At 36.2% G+C, this 14,291-nt stretch overlaps 2 protein-coding genes across 3 annotated transcripts in view; one reads left to right on the forward strand and one right to left on the reverse strand.

Annotated features, from left to right (window-relative positions):
• The first annotated feature begins 9,346 nt into the window (after positions 1 to 9,346).
• LOC133205115 (uncharacterized) lies at positions 9,347 to 10,270 on the forward strand. Its single transcript, XM_061340858.1, has one exon. It carries the CDS (start codon positions 9,347 to 9,349, stop codon positions 10,268 to 10,270), a length of 924 nt encoding a protein of 307 aa, XP_061196842.1.
• A 92-nt stretch (positions 10,271 to 10,362) lies between these two features.
• The window catches only part of LOC133172239 (period circadian protein homolog 1-like), a 49,793-nt gene continuing 45,864 nt past the window's right edge, over positions 10,363 to 14,291 (reverse strand). For both annotated transcript variants that reach the window (XM_061307090.1, XM_061307089.1), the window contains 2 exons: positions 14,009 to 14,248; positions 10,363 to 13,870 (listed from right to left, as the gene is read on the reverse strand). In XM_061307090.1, coding sequence (XP_061163074.1) covers positions 12,824 to 13,870; positions 14,009 to 14,248 — 1,287 coding nt within the window. In that variant the 3' untranslated portion in view covers positions 10,363 to 12,823. The remainder of the gene's footprint in view (positions 13,871 to 14,008; positions 14,249 to 14,291) is intronic.

The following is a 14,291-nucleotide window of genomic DNA, read 5'->3' on the forward strand; positions in this document are numbered from 1 at the left end:
GGGGAGATAATAAAGAATTAGTGAAAAATTAATAGCATCTTTTAAAAATCTTCTTGTCAAGAACCACAGAGCCAGGGAAGATGAAACTCATGTGGAAGCATCCTCAGGTAGTGTAGATTCAAGTTTGTTCAAATCAAGACCCCCGGGGGTAGGGTGGGGCCACAATGGAGGATCAAAGTTTTACATAGAAATATATAGGAAAAACCTTTAAAAATCTTCTTTTCAAGAACAGCAAAGCCCTAATTGGTCATATTTACATGAAAGCATCATCAGGTAGTGTAGATTCAAGTTTGTTCAAATCATGACCCCCGGGGGTAGGGCGGGGCCACAATGGAGGATCAAAGTTTTACATAGAAATATATAGGAAAAACCTTTAAAAATCTTCTTCTCAAGAACAGCAAAGCCCTAATTGGTCATATTTATACGAAAGCATCATCAAGTAGTGAAGATTCAAGTTTGTTCAAATCATGACCCCCGAGGGTAGGGCGGGGCCACAATGGAGGATCAAAGTTTTACATAGAAATATATAGGAAAAATTTTAAAAATCTTCTTCTCAAGAACAGCAAAGCCCTGATTGGTCATATTTATATGGAAGCATCATCAGGTAGTAAAAATTCAGATTTGTTCAAATCATGACCCCTGGGGGTAGGGTGGGGCCACAATGGAGGATCAAAGTTTTACATAGAAATATATAGGAAAAACTTTAAAAATCTTCTTCTCAAGAACAGCAAAGCCCTGATTGATCATATTTATGTGGAAGTATCCTCAGGTAGTGTAAATTCAAGATTGTTCAAATCATGACCCCCTGAGGTAGGGTGGGGCCACAATGGAGGATCAAAGTCTTAAATAGAAATATATAGGAAAATATCTTCTGATGAAAAACCATGCAAAGCCATGATTAGTCATTTTGATATGGAAGCATCCTCAGGTAGTGTAGATTCAAGTTTGTTAAAATGATGACCCCCCGGGGATAGGGAATGGCCCCAATGGGGGGTCGAAAATTTTACATAGGAACATATAGGAAAATATCCTCTTCTCAAGAACTGAAAATCATGTTTAGTCATTTTGATATGGAAGCATCCTCAGATAGTGTAAATTATAATTCGTTCAAATGATGACCCCTGGGGTAGGGTGGGGCCCAATGCCCAATGGGGGATCGAAATTTTTACATAAGAACATGCAGAAAAAATATTTCTTCTCAAGAACAGAAAAGCTATGTTTAGTCATATTGATATGGAAGCATCCTCAGGTAGTGTAGATTCAAGTTTGTTCAAATATTGACCTCTGGGATAGGGAGGAGCCACATTGGGGGATCAAATTTTTACAAAGGATTATATGAGAAAATTTTTTCAAAATTTACTCAAGTACACGAAGCCATTTGTTATATTGACATGGAAGCATCATCAGGTATCACCCCCCCCCCCCCCCCGGTAACCTTTTCAATACTGAACTGATATGTGCTTTTGCCTAGCCAATGTGCTCAGGTGAGCGATGTGGCCCATGGGCCTCTTGTGTACCAAGTTATATTGAAATCGGAACAAAACTATAGGAGGAGTAGCGTTTTGAAAAATTGTTTACAGACAGACGGACCGACACATTACTATCGCATAAGCTCTTCTGGTCTGTGATTGAACCAAGAGATAACTATTTTTAAACTTTAATAAGTCAGTAAAACATAGACAGAATAGTTTTAGATTTTTAATAAATCAGTAAAACATCAACAAAACAGATAATTGATTGTTAAAAAAGAAATATTACAAACCCCATGCAAATATCAAACCTAAAACCTCCCCAGTAATGTTGCCAATATTCAGAATACAATAGAGAACATACCTACTATAAGCTTGTGTCCTTCAATAATAACATCTGATGACCTTCTTTTATGATTGAAGATTTGGGATTATATAGTTTTTGCCCTGTCCGTCTATCTGTCTGTGTGTCCGTTTATCTGCAAAAACTTTAACATTGCCCGTAACTTTTGATTGGTTAGAGCTATGGCTTTCATATTTCGCATGCGTATTCCTTGTGACAAGACCTTTCTTTGGGTTCTATCATATTTGACATTTTTGACCTTGATCTTGGAGTTTAACCCAGTTTTTGCAAAGTTTTACTGAACTTTAACCTTGGCCATAACTTTTGAAAAGTTGTTGATAGGGCATTCATACTTCACATATGTAATCCTTGTGACAAGACCTTCCTTTGGATACCAACAACTTTGACCCTTTGACCTTGGTTGTAACTTTTGAAAAGTTGGTCCTAGTGCTTTCATACTTTACATGTGTAATCCTTGTGACAAAACCTTACTTTGGATACCAACAAATTTGACCCTTTGACCTTGACGGAGTTTGACCTTCTTTTTGAAAACTTTAACCTTAGCCATAACTTTTGTTTGTTTGTTTGTATGTTGTTTAACGTCCCTCTTGAGAATTTTTCACTCATATGGAGACGCCACCACTTGCCGGTGGTGAGCTGCAAATTTTGTCCTATACTTGGCACTTACGGCCATTGAGCAGTGAGGGATCTTTTTCGTGCCAGCACCTACTGCGACACGGGACCTCGGTTTATACGGTCTCATCTGAAGGACCGGTCTCCACGTCCCACAGTGGGGTCACTCATATGGAGACGCCACCACTTGCCGGTGGAAAGCTGCAAATTTTGTCCTATACTCGGCACTTATGGCCATTGAGCAGTGAGGGATCTTTTTCGTGCCAGCATCTACTGTGACACGGGACCTCGGTTTATATGGTCTCATCAGAAGGACCGGGCTCCACGTCCCACAGTGGAATTCGAACCCGCGACGTAAGGATCAACTCCTTACGCCACGAATCTAGAGCGAACGCTCTAACCACTGTGCCACGCGGGCGACTAGCCATAACTTTTGAACGGTTGGTGCTAGGGCTTTCAAACTTCACATATGTAATCCTTGTAACAAGATATTCCTTTGGATATCAAGAACCTTGACCCTTTGACCTTGGAGTTTGACCTACTTTTGGAAAACTTTAACCTTGGTCATAAGTTTTGACCGGTGGGTGCTAGGGCTTTCATACTTCACATATGTAATCCTTGTGACAAGACCTTCCTTTGGATACCAACAACTTTGACCCTTTGACCTTGAAATTTGACCTACTTTTGGAAAACTTCAACCTTGGTCATAACTTTTGAACTGTTGGTGTTAGGACTTTCATATTTAACATGTCCATTCCTTGTGACAAGACCTTCCTTTGGATACCAGCAATTGTAATTCATTGACCTTGACCTTGAAGTTTGACCTACTTTTGAAAAACTTTAACCTTGGCCATAACTTTTGAACGATTTGTGCTACGGCTTTCATATGTCACGTGTATTTCTTGTGAGAAGGCCTTTCCTTGGGCACCATTAATTTTGACCATTTGACCTTGACCTTGCTGTTTGACTTACTTTTGAAAAACTTTAGCCTTTTCCATATCTATTCAGTGGTTGCTGTTAGGGCTTTCATTTTTCAAAGGAATATTTCTCAAAACGAAACCTTACTTTGGGCAGTAACATATTTGATTTGCATTTGAGAAAGTTTAACCTTTGCTCTAAGTTGCCATACTGGGGCATCAGTGTTTCACAAACACATCTTGTTTTTTGTTTGTTTTGTTTTGTTTTTGTTTTTGTTTTGTTTTTTTGTTTTTTTTTTTTTTTTTGCTTGTCAAGAAAATTTGAATTTTTGGTAGTAACCCCCCCTCCCGCCTCCAACTGAAATTGCTTCCTAGGGGCCTGCACAATGTTTCCCCCCCCCTTTTTTGGAGGGGGCATTTTTATAGTCTTTTGATCCTCTCTCCATTTTTTTTCAACTGTTTACTCGTTTCTTTGAATTAAATTAAATGCACATGAGTAATGTTTAAAAATAGTGGGGAGCTGACCTAGAGATTGCAGATTTATAAAGTTTTTAAAAATTGTAACATTTTGTACCAAATGACTCATTTAGTCATATTTCAATACATATTTTAGCAAATCAAAACCCAATATCGGGAACGTATTTTCCTTTCCATATCACAAAAACCCGATCCAGCGTTACCTAAATAAGATAAGATTATGTGACGGATCAATGAAATTCTCACATTTTTAATTCCTGCAGAATCTCAATCAAGTCCGCCCTCATTCTTTATTATGATTAAAATTATCTGATTATTAAGTCCCTTACACATGCTTATAGGATATGTTATTTTTATTAAATCCAAAAAAGTTTATAATTCAAATGATATTTACAATATTAGAGTACCTTATTTTCAAAGTCATTTAATGGACCATTTGTTCAGGTGTCTGCGATTGTTTTTCTTACCTTGTCGGAAAATAGACATAATCAACACATCCTGTGTCCGGGGGGTGTAATTTCATTCATGAGTATATAATTATATATCGAATTATCGTGGACAATGCCTTTAGAGGATAAAATCTCCAGTTTAATAGCTTTACCCGCTCTTAACAGGAAAGGTACATTGGTTGTAAATCTCTCCTCTAATTCAGGATGAAGATGGCTTAACAGTTTGATGTGCATTAGGCTACGGTAAGGTTTGTTTTGTGTTAACTTCATTTTATACTATGGTGAACATTATACATTTTTGTCTTATAAAGTCTGGGTATCTGAAGTGTACAACATGGCCGTAGGAACCGGGGGGGGGGGGTCCCCAATAATTTTGCCGATATATAGTTTACTATAGAAAACATAGAGCTCTACTATATGCTTGTGCCCCCTCAATAAAAACGTCTGATGACCTTTTTTTTTTTTTTTTTGCTTGTCAAGGAATTTTTGGTAGTTGATAGTGCCCCCTCAACTGAAAATGTATAGTTGTGCCCCCTCCCCCCCCCCCCCCCAACTGAAATTGCTTCGTACGGGCCTGTACAATAAATACCACTAATTGAATTTGAAGATATCATGTTCAAGGGAGGGAAGCAGTACGTTTGATCTCCTGTAGAGTATTGTAAAGTTATGAGCCCCCCCCCCCCTTTGTTGTTACAGAATAAGGCCTACCTCTATTTTTCTGATGACCAATGTTTACAATTAAATAATGTATATTTCTGCCTTATTATCATACTCGCGTTTGACAGATCTGTGACCTCCCTCTCCCCCAAAAAATCTAATTGAACTAGCCCCCGTAATCTCCTCTCAGTTTTATACTAATTTGTACCTGTTGTATGGCCCGTTATTTTACCCAAGATAAGTTCAAGTCCTATAACCTCTCAAATGGAAGGTGATAAGTTTTTTTGTATTGAAAGGATAGATTTAAAAAAAACATTTATGTATTGTTTCTTATAGACAAAACCGATCGTAATAAGTAATGATTTCTTCCTTCGTTGCTTAAGTTATGGCAATATTTTGAAAATGGTAGATTAAAACCTCTGATGTGGGAAGAGAAATCAAATTAATTAAAAAGTCCCTTAGGAAGTAATTTCAGATTGGCAACATCGAACAGAAATTCCCGGACAAGCAAAGAAAGTGAGGTCATTATTCGTCACTATTGAGGGGACACAAATTAGGGTGGGGGCATAATAAACCCACCCCTCCCGGTTTTTTAAGATCTTCTGGCGATCTTTATATAACTCTAGGTAATATATATACATATAAAAAAAATTCTGTCTAGAGAGAATGGACAAGATTATATACAAACCATCTTACTTTAAAGTGAAAACTAGTCATGAATTTTGTTTCTTAAGTATCTTTATATTCTTTTAAGGCATTTCTACTCTCGCTTTATGCCATAGGCTTTTTTTTTCTCCTCAAATTTTTTTTTATTATATCCGCGCTTTGTAAATTGTAATGAAAGTTTGGTTAGATGGTTGTTATCCTGGTCCGTCGGTCTGTCACACTATCTTCTTCCTCAAACTATTCTTACATTTAAGCTGTAGCCAACCCATCTGTTGGAATACGATTGAACATGTGCAAAAAGACTGTGAACATTTTATTTTCACTCTGGCGGCAAAATAGGAGTTGTAAAAAAGTGTTTTTCTACAAAAACATGGCTCCCTGTACTCCTTTTACGTTTTTCACAGTAGCCCATTCATGTTTCGGGATATGATTGAGTGTTCTAAAGATATGCAATAAGGTTTCAGAATTTCGATTTTCACCCGGGAGGGGGGGGGGGGGCGACAAAACGGACTTTTTTTAATTTATAGAATTAATATGGTTACTTCCATTGTTCCCCAAACATGAAGGTGAGTACATTTAGAGGCAAACACCTACGTGCGGGTATTACTGTCTTGTGACATCTGATCATCTAGTTAAGTAAAGGACAAGTTTCCATAAGGCTGGTTTTTTTATTGGCCCATAATGAATATTAAATTAATTTGTTTAGTAATGTCTAGTAATGTTTCCTCTGTTATATTTTATTTATTAGCAAAACCAACGTGGTATCTAAAGGGTCCCTCTAAAAGCATCTAAGAGGCTTAAATTATGACTATTTATTACATGTAGTAGACTACTAGTATTCATTGTGAAAAACCAAAGAAAGATTAACAGTATATCAGGGAACATAGAACAGGGCTGAAGTAACACAATAGGCTAATTGATTATATATTTTTTGGAAATAAAACTTCTGTAGTTGTAGCCATAAAAATTCATTGGAAATTGCATGTGTACGCTATCTTGTTCGATATATTTGCTATTTATAATAACATAAAAAGATATGAAAAACAATAAGTTATGAAAACAAAAGCTTTCAATATTAATTCAATTCACTTTATTGACAATTACCATGTCGGCATACAGTCATGAACAATAATAACATAAAACAAATAGACACGATTATATTAAGAAATATCATATATTAAAACGTATTATTAAAACAACTTTGCTTGCAACTCCTACATGCGTTTACATGTACTATGCACTATAATAAACAGGCAGTTATATATGTTATTTACATGTACATAACGCAGAAAGATTTATGGATTCCCTTACACTTGTTTTATATTAAATTTTATTTATAGAAATTGGATGCAAGATTTGTCTATTATCAAACTTCATTTTTATATACACTTTTATATTCTAAAGATATATCCTTTGAATCCATGTCTGTGCCCATTTTCGTGTGGAACGTATCTTCAAAATGTTTTTGAAACCGCAGGTACCAAATTGTGTACATCAACCAATAGTTCTTTTTTCAAAAGCTAGACAGACAGACAGATACACATGGGTGAAAAAGTTTACGCCCCTCTCCTTCAGAGCAGGGTATAATTAATCTGTTTGATTAATTGGACCCTGTTATGAATGTGTATCGATCACTTTAAATGTTTGAATGAATTAACCACAACTCAACAAATTGCAAAATTAGCAAAGTCATTAGTATCTTAGTGCATGCTGCATTGAGAACCACAACTATATTCCAGTATAATGTTTCTGTACATATCAAAATAGGGTTTTGGTTCCCAATGCAACACGTGGTGTACTAGAAGGTTAAACAACATAACCCTCCAACATTTTCCCATATACTCAATGTTAAAGTGGTTGAGGGTACCATACTTTCATCGTTTATTCCAATATTATCCTTTTTTCGCCAGAAAATATACAGAACAGAATTAGACGTCGAAAATAATGAAAATAAGTTTAAACTCGTGGACAATCCAATTTCATTTTTTGTAAGAAACATGGGCCAAAAACAGCCTTAAGGACCCTCTCTACACCAGTACAAAATGTTTTTTGGACATCGAGAAAATTATTTTGAATAAAGGTTTAAATATTGAGCTTATCTATTTAATTTTTAATATATGGTACGTGGCATTTACCCCCGGGAAAAATGTTCAAACACAACACAGTATCAGTGAACAGAAATTACAGTTGTTAACTTCCATGAAGAAAGTACATGTAGATAATGTGTTTAATTAATTTATCTTGGCCCTTTGAAATATTAAGGATACTTGTATTGATTACAAATTGAGTGTGCAGTGTAGATAGGGTTCTGAAGGAAACCCCTTCTTTAAAATATTAATATTTGCTATAATTGATTACTTTTTATGCCTCCGTAATCAAAGAATCGGGATTCGGAAACCTTTCTTTGGGTACCAACATGTTTTATCTTATGACCTTGACCTTTGTTTTTGACCTTCTTTAAAAAAAACTTTTACCAAGCATTACCTTGGTCATAACTTTTGAATGATTGGTGCTAGGGCTTTCATTTTTCACATCTGCATTCTTTGTGACAAGACTCTTTCTTTAGGTATCTTTTTTTTTTTTACCTAATGACCTTAACCTTTAAGTTTGACCTACTTTTGTAACCAAAAAAAAATTTTGCCAAAACTTCTGATAGATTGATGGTAAGGCTTTCATTTTCATATGTGTATTTCTTGTGGCAAGTCCTTCCTTTGAGTTTCAATATGACATGACATTGATCTTGGAGTTTGACTACTTTCGAAAGAGTTTAACCTGGACCACAGTTTCTAAATGGTTAGTTCTAGGACTTTCATATTTCACACGTGTATTCCAGGTGACAAGGCCTTTCTTTGGGTATAAATATTTTAGACCTCTTCATGGTCTTAGAGGTGATTACTTTTGCAAGACTTTTAATCTTGACATTGAGCTGCTCAGCGACAATACGGGGGTGGGGTAGGGTGGGGGTGTTAAGTGTCTCACAAACACACCATATGTATATTTTGCAAATGGCCAGTAATTCTTACTTCTAAAATGTTTCATCAATATCCATGTACTCATAAGCGACATTCAGTAATAAAAAGAGGATGTCAATTGAACCTTTTTTATGCAATTTTACTAATTGCTGTTTACCAGTAAGATTTGATACATTTTTGTGACAATTGAATATATGATGCTATACTTGTATATTAAGCTATATATTTTAAAAGTACAAATTAATGCAGTTTTTAACCCATGGAAGTGTGATGGTGGAAGCACCTTAATGGATAATATTAATTAGTTTTGTACATATGAAAATACCGGCAGCATTAGAACATTTTTCTTTGTCGCATATAGTGCAAAAGAAATATTTCACTACAGATATACCTTACACGTATTCCAATAAGCTTAGCTTGCTGCCCAATCCCGTTCAGTACAATAGCTATACATAACCTCTAATAAACTGCTCGTCCTTTTTTGATGGAAAGTGTTGGTGGGATTTAAATTTCTTGTTTCTTATGCACGAAGTAGAATACAAGTTATGTGCAGTTTCTATATTACAGATGACCCATACAATACAACATCAGCTACACTGCAATGGTTCATGTATCGGATAAATCTATTCTGTGTCGCATCACAGATGGACTGGATCTTTATTTCCCGCCATTTCTTATTGTGACAGGCGTCGTCTGCAATGTGCTGGTTGTTCTTGTAATGAGAAGCGTCTATTTCCGCTCTTTATCGACGTCATTCTACATGATGGCCAATGCTGTCGTGGATACATTCAGTCTGGCTAGTCTCCTTACCGTTGATTGGTTGAATCTAAATTACCCATCAACCATCTACAGAGGAGAGCATTCTCACTATATGTGTAAATTCTTCCATTTCTTCGGCTGGGTGAGTAGTGATTCCGGTGTTTTGTTAACGACAGCAATGACACTAGAAAGAGGACTGGCGATAACCTTCCCTCTGAGATCGTCATCTTGGTGCACAACAAAGCGAGCAAAGCGGGTGACCGTCTTGGTTTTCATCTTCGTGTTCCTCAAAGACGTGAACTTCTTATTCACGTCCGACACCTACGCCCTGAATGAATCCGATCGCTTGTGTTACGTTTACCTTGACTCAGAAAATTTGAAGATTTTCTGGAAGTTTGTCTGGCCATGGATTCACAACATATTCCTTCTTGTATCATTTACGGCTATAATTATCAGCAATATAATCATCATCAGGCATATCAAGATTTCTGACAGGATCAGAAAAGATCAGCACAATTGTTCAATGTACAAATCCAGAGAATGTCTGCCAGAGTCTGTCAAAACAAAACCAGGATCCCGCAGACGACAAGTGGCCACCATGCTGCTGGTCGACTCCTTCACTGTGATAGTCTGCACCTTACCATTCTCAATTTTCACCACAATAGATTCGAACACGGTACTTCTGGACGCATCAAGGAGCGAAAAGGATTGGAAGAGATTTATATCATCCATGTCGTTTTACTTGCTGTATGTCAATAGATGTGTTAACTTCTACCTGTACAGCTGGAGTGGAACTCGTTTCCGAGAAGCTTTGCTATTTGTGATTTGTGGTTGTAAACGGAAGCGGAAACCGCTACGAGTTGTGACAATTAGCTATTCAAAAGGAAATACCTGCGGTGTGCATACATGTCACAATCTTACACAATGAATACATTTAACTTCCAAAGATTCTGTAAATCTGTTATATAATACTGAACAACAAACATGTATCTAACTTAATAAAAAAGTAATTGCTAAACATTTTGAAATAATTTATTCAGAATTCATTAATAACAAACAACAATGGAATGACAAACAAATGTGTAATGCAGATGGTTGAGATGTCGATGTTTTACAAAAGATCTAAGAAGTAAATGTCAGAAATTACATGGTCTTTGGTCAAAAAGAATTAATTGGATATCACTGTCCAGCAGTTTGGAAAACTCTTAGACACCCTGATAATGTCAGATAATCAGGGGATTATCTAAATATTTAGTCACATGCCCCTTTCTATATAATAAGGATTAACATCATTATAAATAATTCCTATATTTTCATATACAGATACCCAGAAAATGTGCTCGAAAAGAAACTTGGGAAGAACCTGTTAGCTTTGGATAATATTCCTCGTCTTTTTATTCACGAAAATTGGAAATAATCCTGGTATACAGGTTTTATTTTGATTCAGCACAAAAAAGTTCTTCCTTGTACATTGGTACCCCTGTACCTAGAATTCCTTGAAAACGGATCACAATTAATAGAAAAATGCTTCGTGGACAGTCAAGAGATTTGAGTGATTACAAATTAATGAAGATAATGGTTATCTTAAAAATACACTCACATACATAGTATGTAATCTGAAATATAACCCTTTGTGACTAGAAGACCATGTTAAATAGGATTTATCATTTCCTATAAAAATATCTTGTTATCATGCTTACAAAGCTTAAATTAAAATTCTGTTAAATCTCTGTGCCTCATCATTTTGACTTACATGTACAAAGAGGAAAGTTAAGGATTTTTCTTTCCCCCTCCTATAACATCTTTAAAGTAAAAGTACATAGTCAGCTTTGTATGCAAAGAAAAAAGCATTGTTCCAAAACACAGCAACAAAATCTCATAACTTGGGTGAATATTTCAGGTCAGTCGCAAAGGAGACAGAAACAAGACCCATTTTGGAATTTAACTCTTACAAAATTAAAATTGATATAAAACATGATAAATCACAAAAGCTACACAACAATTTTTTATGGCATTGCCACACTGTCAACTATATTCAATCACAACAATGCTATTTACTTTAAAATCTACAGACAACACATAAACAAACCAATACATTGTAATAATATCAATGACAACAAAATAGTTCCAGTAAGACAATGTAAGCACATGGCTTTATTTTATACCATGTTTCTTAAACACTTGTGTCTTAAAAGTGTCCTTTCATACAAACAATATGTCTGCACTCAACTTTCAGGGGACTTATCAAAAATAACTTACAATGAAATGTGTAAAATATGTATATACATGTGTACAATGTTAAAGGAGATCAAAAAGCAGGAACTTCAGAGTTTAACAAAATTTTGTTAAACATGGGAAATGCTTTATCTACTTATTTAACCCCTGGTACCCTGTGTGTATCACAACTATTTAGTCAGGGATGTGTTGGGACTTCCTTGCTGATTGTCTAATAATTTATGGTCGGTGACAGAATCACTACTGTGTGCTTCTAGTGACACACAGTTAAGATATAGTAGTGAGTGTGGCTTCAGGGATTTATCAATGCTGTTTCAACTAGCACTACATGGTAGCCTTCCCCTTTGGAAAAAATTTCAAAATTCCCCTTTTAATTACAGAAGATTTCCTGATTAAACTTACACGTGTAACATCTAAAATATATTTATTTTTGATACTTCAAAAAATAAACCCCCCCCCCAGATAAGCTCTCTGAATGCAGATTTTTGGAACATGTATCTGAAAATTTCCAGGGGGCATGCCCCTGGACTCCCCTATAGTATATTCACACCTCCAGCGCTAAAGTCAAGGATCATTCTCATTTCTCCCCTTTACGTAGAAAAGGTAATCAAATAAAACAGGTAGATAAATCTCTTGGCTGGTTGCAATCTGCTGGTGTTGAATACAAAATATATTAAATCTGTATTAACATTTTCTCTGTTACACCTGAAAAGTTTTTATAGTTAAACATAAAAATCACTTAAGAAAGGACAAATGGTTAATCATGGTTTCGTTGTTGGTATAGCAAAAAAAAAAATTATACAGGCAAGCATATTATTAATCTCTCTACTCACACAGACACAAATATCAGAAATCCCTAATCACTTTCAGTTACATATCAGTAATCTCTACTCAAACACACATACCAGTAATCTCTACTATCAGTGATCTCTCTTCACTTTCAAACAAGTATCAGTAATCTCTATTAACTTTCACAGATACATATCAACAATCTCTAGTCACACAATTCAGTCATCTCCAACACCCTCGCACATATACATCAGTAATCTCTACTAACTTTCAGATACAAATCAACAATCTCTTGTCACACAATTTAGTAATCTCAAACACATTCACACACACATATATCAGTAATCTCTACTCACTTTCACAGACACAATTTAGTAATCTTTAACACCCTTATACACCTATATCAGTAATCTCTACTAACTTTCACAGACAAATATCCGTAATCTCTTATCTCACTTTAATCCACCTCATCCAGCGAGTCAGAAATATCTTCTATATCTGGTGATCGCTCTTTACAACTAGTCGGTAAGTCCTCATTAAACATGTTCACAAATAGACTGTTAAACACATCCTCAGTTAAGACTGGCTCTGGTTTACACCTCAGTTGTGATGCCGGTTTCTTTACTGAACTACTGTCCACAGAACACCTACTTTCCTTTCTACCAGTCACAGTTTCTTGAGGTTTAGTGTCACTTTCTTCTGGGGATTTTTTGAACAAATTTAATTCCTCCATCATGAAGTTCATTTGTTTCTTCACCAGATCTGGTTGTACAACATTCCTAATGCTTCTCATGTCATCCCCTAAACATTTTTCAGGGTTCTTTGCATTCACTGTGTATTCCATTTCCATTAATGGTGTCATATCAAAATTACGATTCCAGAATGGTGTTGTACAATGATTTACAAAGAATATTGGTGGAATGACAAAGAACATGTCAAAGAAATCTTTCCTGGTGCTGTTCCCCACATCTACATCTGATTCGGAGGAGTCTTTGCCCTCGTCTAGTGATCCTTTGGATGACGTCGCGTCCGACTCTTTAACAGAACTTCCTGCCTCGCCACTACTTCTCTCATCACTCGGAGTTAAGTCACTCGACGTTTTAGAACAATTAGACTCAATATCCATTGTCAGTGAGTCTAATGGTCCCTGAGTATCTAGTGGTTCTTGTGAATCTAAAGGTGTTTGGGTTTCCAGAGGTGGCTGGTTTTCAGTTTGACAGTCCATTCCATCCACCTGCTCAGTAGCAATCCTATCATCGACAACAGATGATGTCACAACTTCTGATTCTAAAGAAACGTCCATATTTGGGTCACTTGATTTTTTCCCTAATGGTTTTTTATTCTGTTCTGAGTTCATTTTTAATTCTTTATAGCATCCAATGCCATCCTCGTGATTTTCACATCGAGACAGAGCTTCATGAATGTCTTCAAGGGAGATAAGTCTACTGTCACAGTCAGAAAATGGCTCCTCCTCCTCATAGAACAGATAGTCACATTCTTCATCCTAAAAGGAAACAAAGACATTCAACATGAAAAGCACTTTCAACACCCCCCCCCCCCCCCCATCCCAGGTTTCTTTGTATTGTACACTTTTCTGATTCGTAAAAAGTGATCAAATCAGTGGGTAAGGTGTTATGCTTACAATAACAGGAGCCCCTTGACTTTGTTCAATATCACTCTGTAGCTCCATCATTTGTTGTAGGAGAACACTTGAAGCTTCAGACGCCGTAATGAAGGCTTTATCTGACTTCAATACCCTGTTCTTTTTCCGATTTGGGAGTTGGTAGTTCATGGCCAGCTTCTTATTCCAGCAGATGTTTTCTAGCCATGGTGGTTCTGTTTGTCGTTTATTGCTTTTGTTTTCTTTAGCCTTAGTGTCCACCTGTTAAGTAAGAAGGTTAGAAATAACAAGAGGCCCATGGGCC

This window comes from Saccostrea echinata, unplaced genomic scaffold (genome assembly GCF_033153115.1).
Source record: "Saccostrea echinata isolate AGI-Se365-2 ecotype Australia unplaced genomic scaffold, CSIRO_AGI_Sech_v1 ptg000054l, whole genome shotgun sequence".
Classification (NCBI taxonomy): Eukaryota; Metazoa; Mollusca; class Bivalvia; order Ostreida; family Ostreidae; genus Saccostrea; species Saccostrea echinata.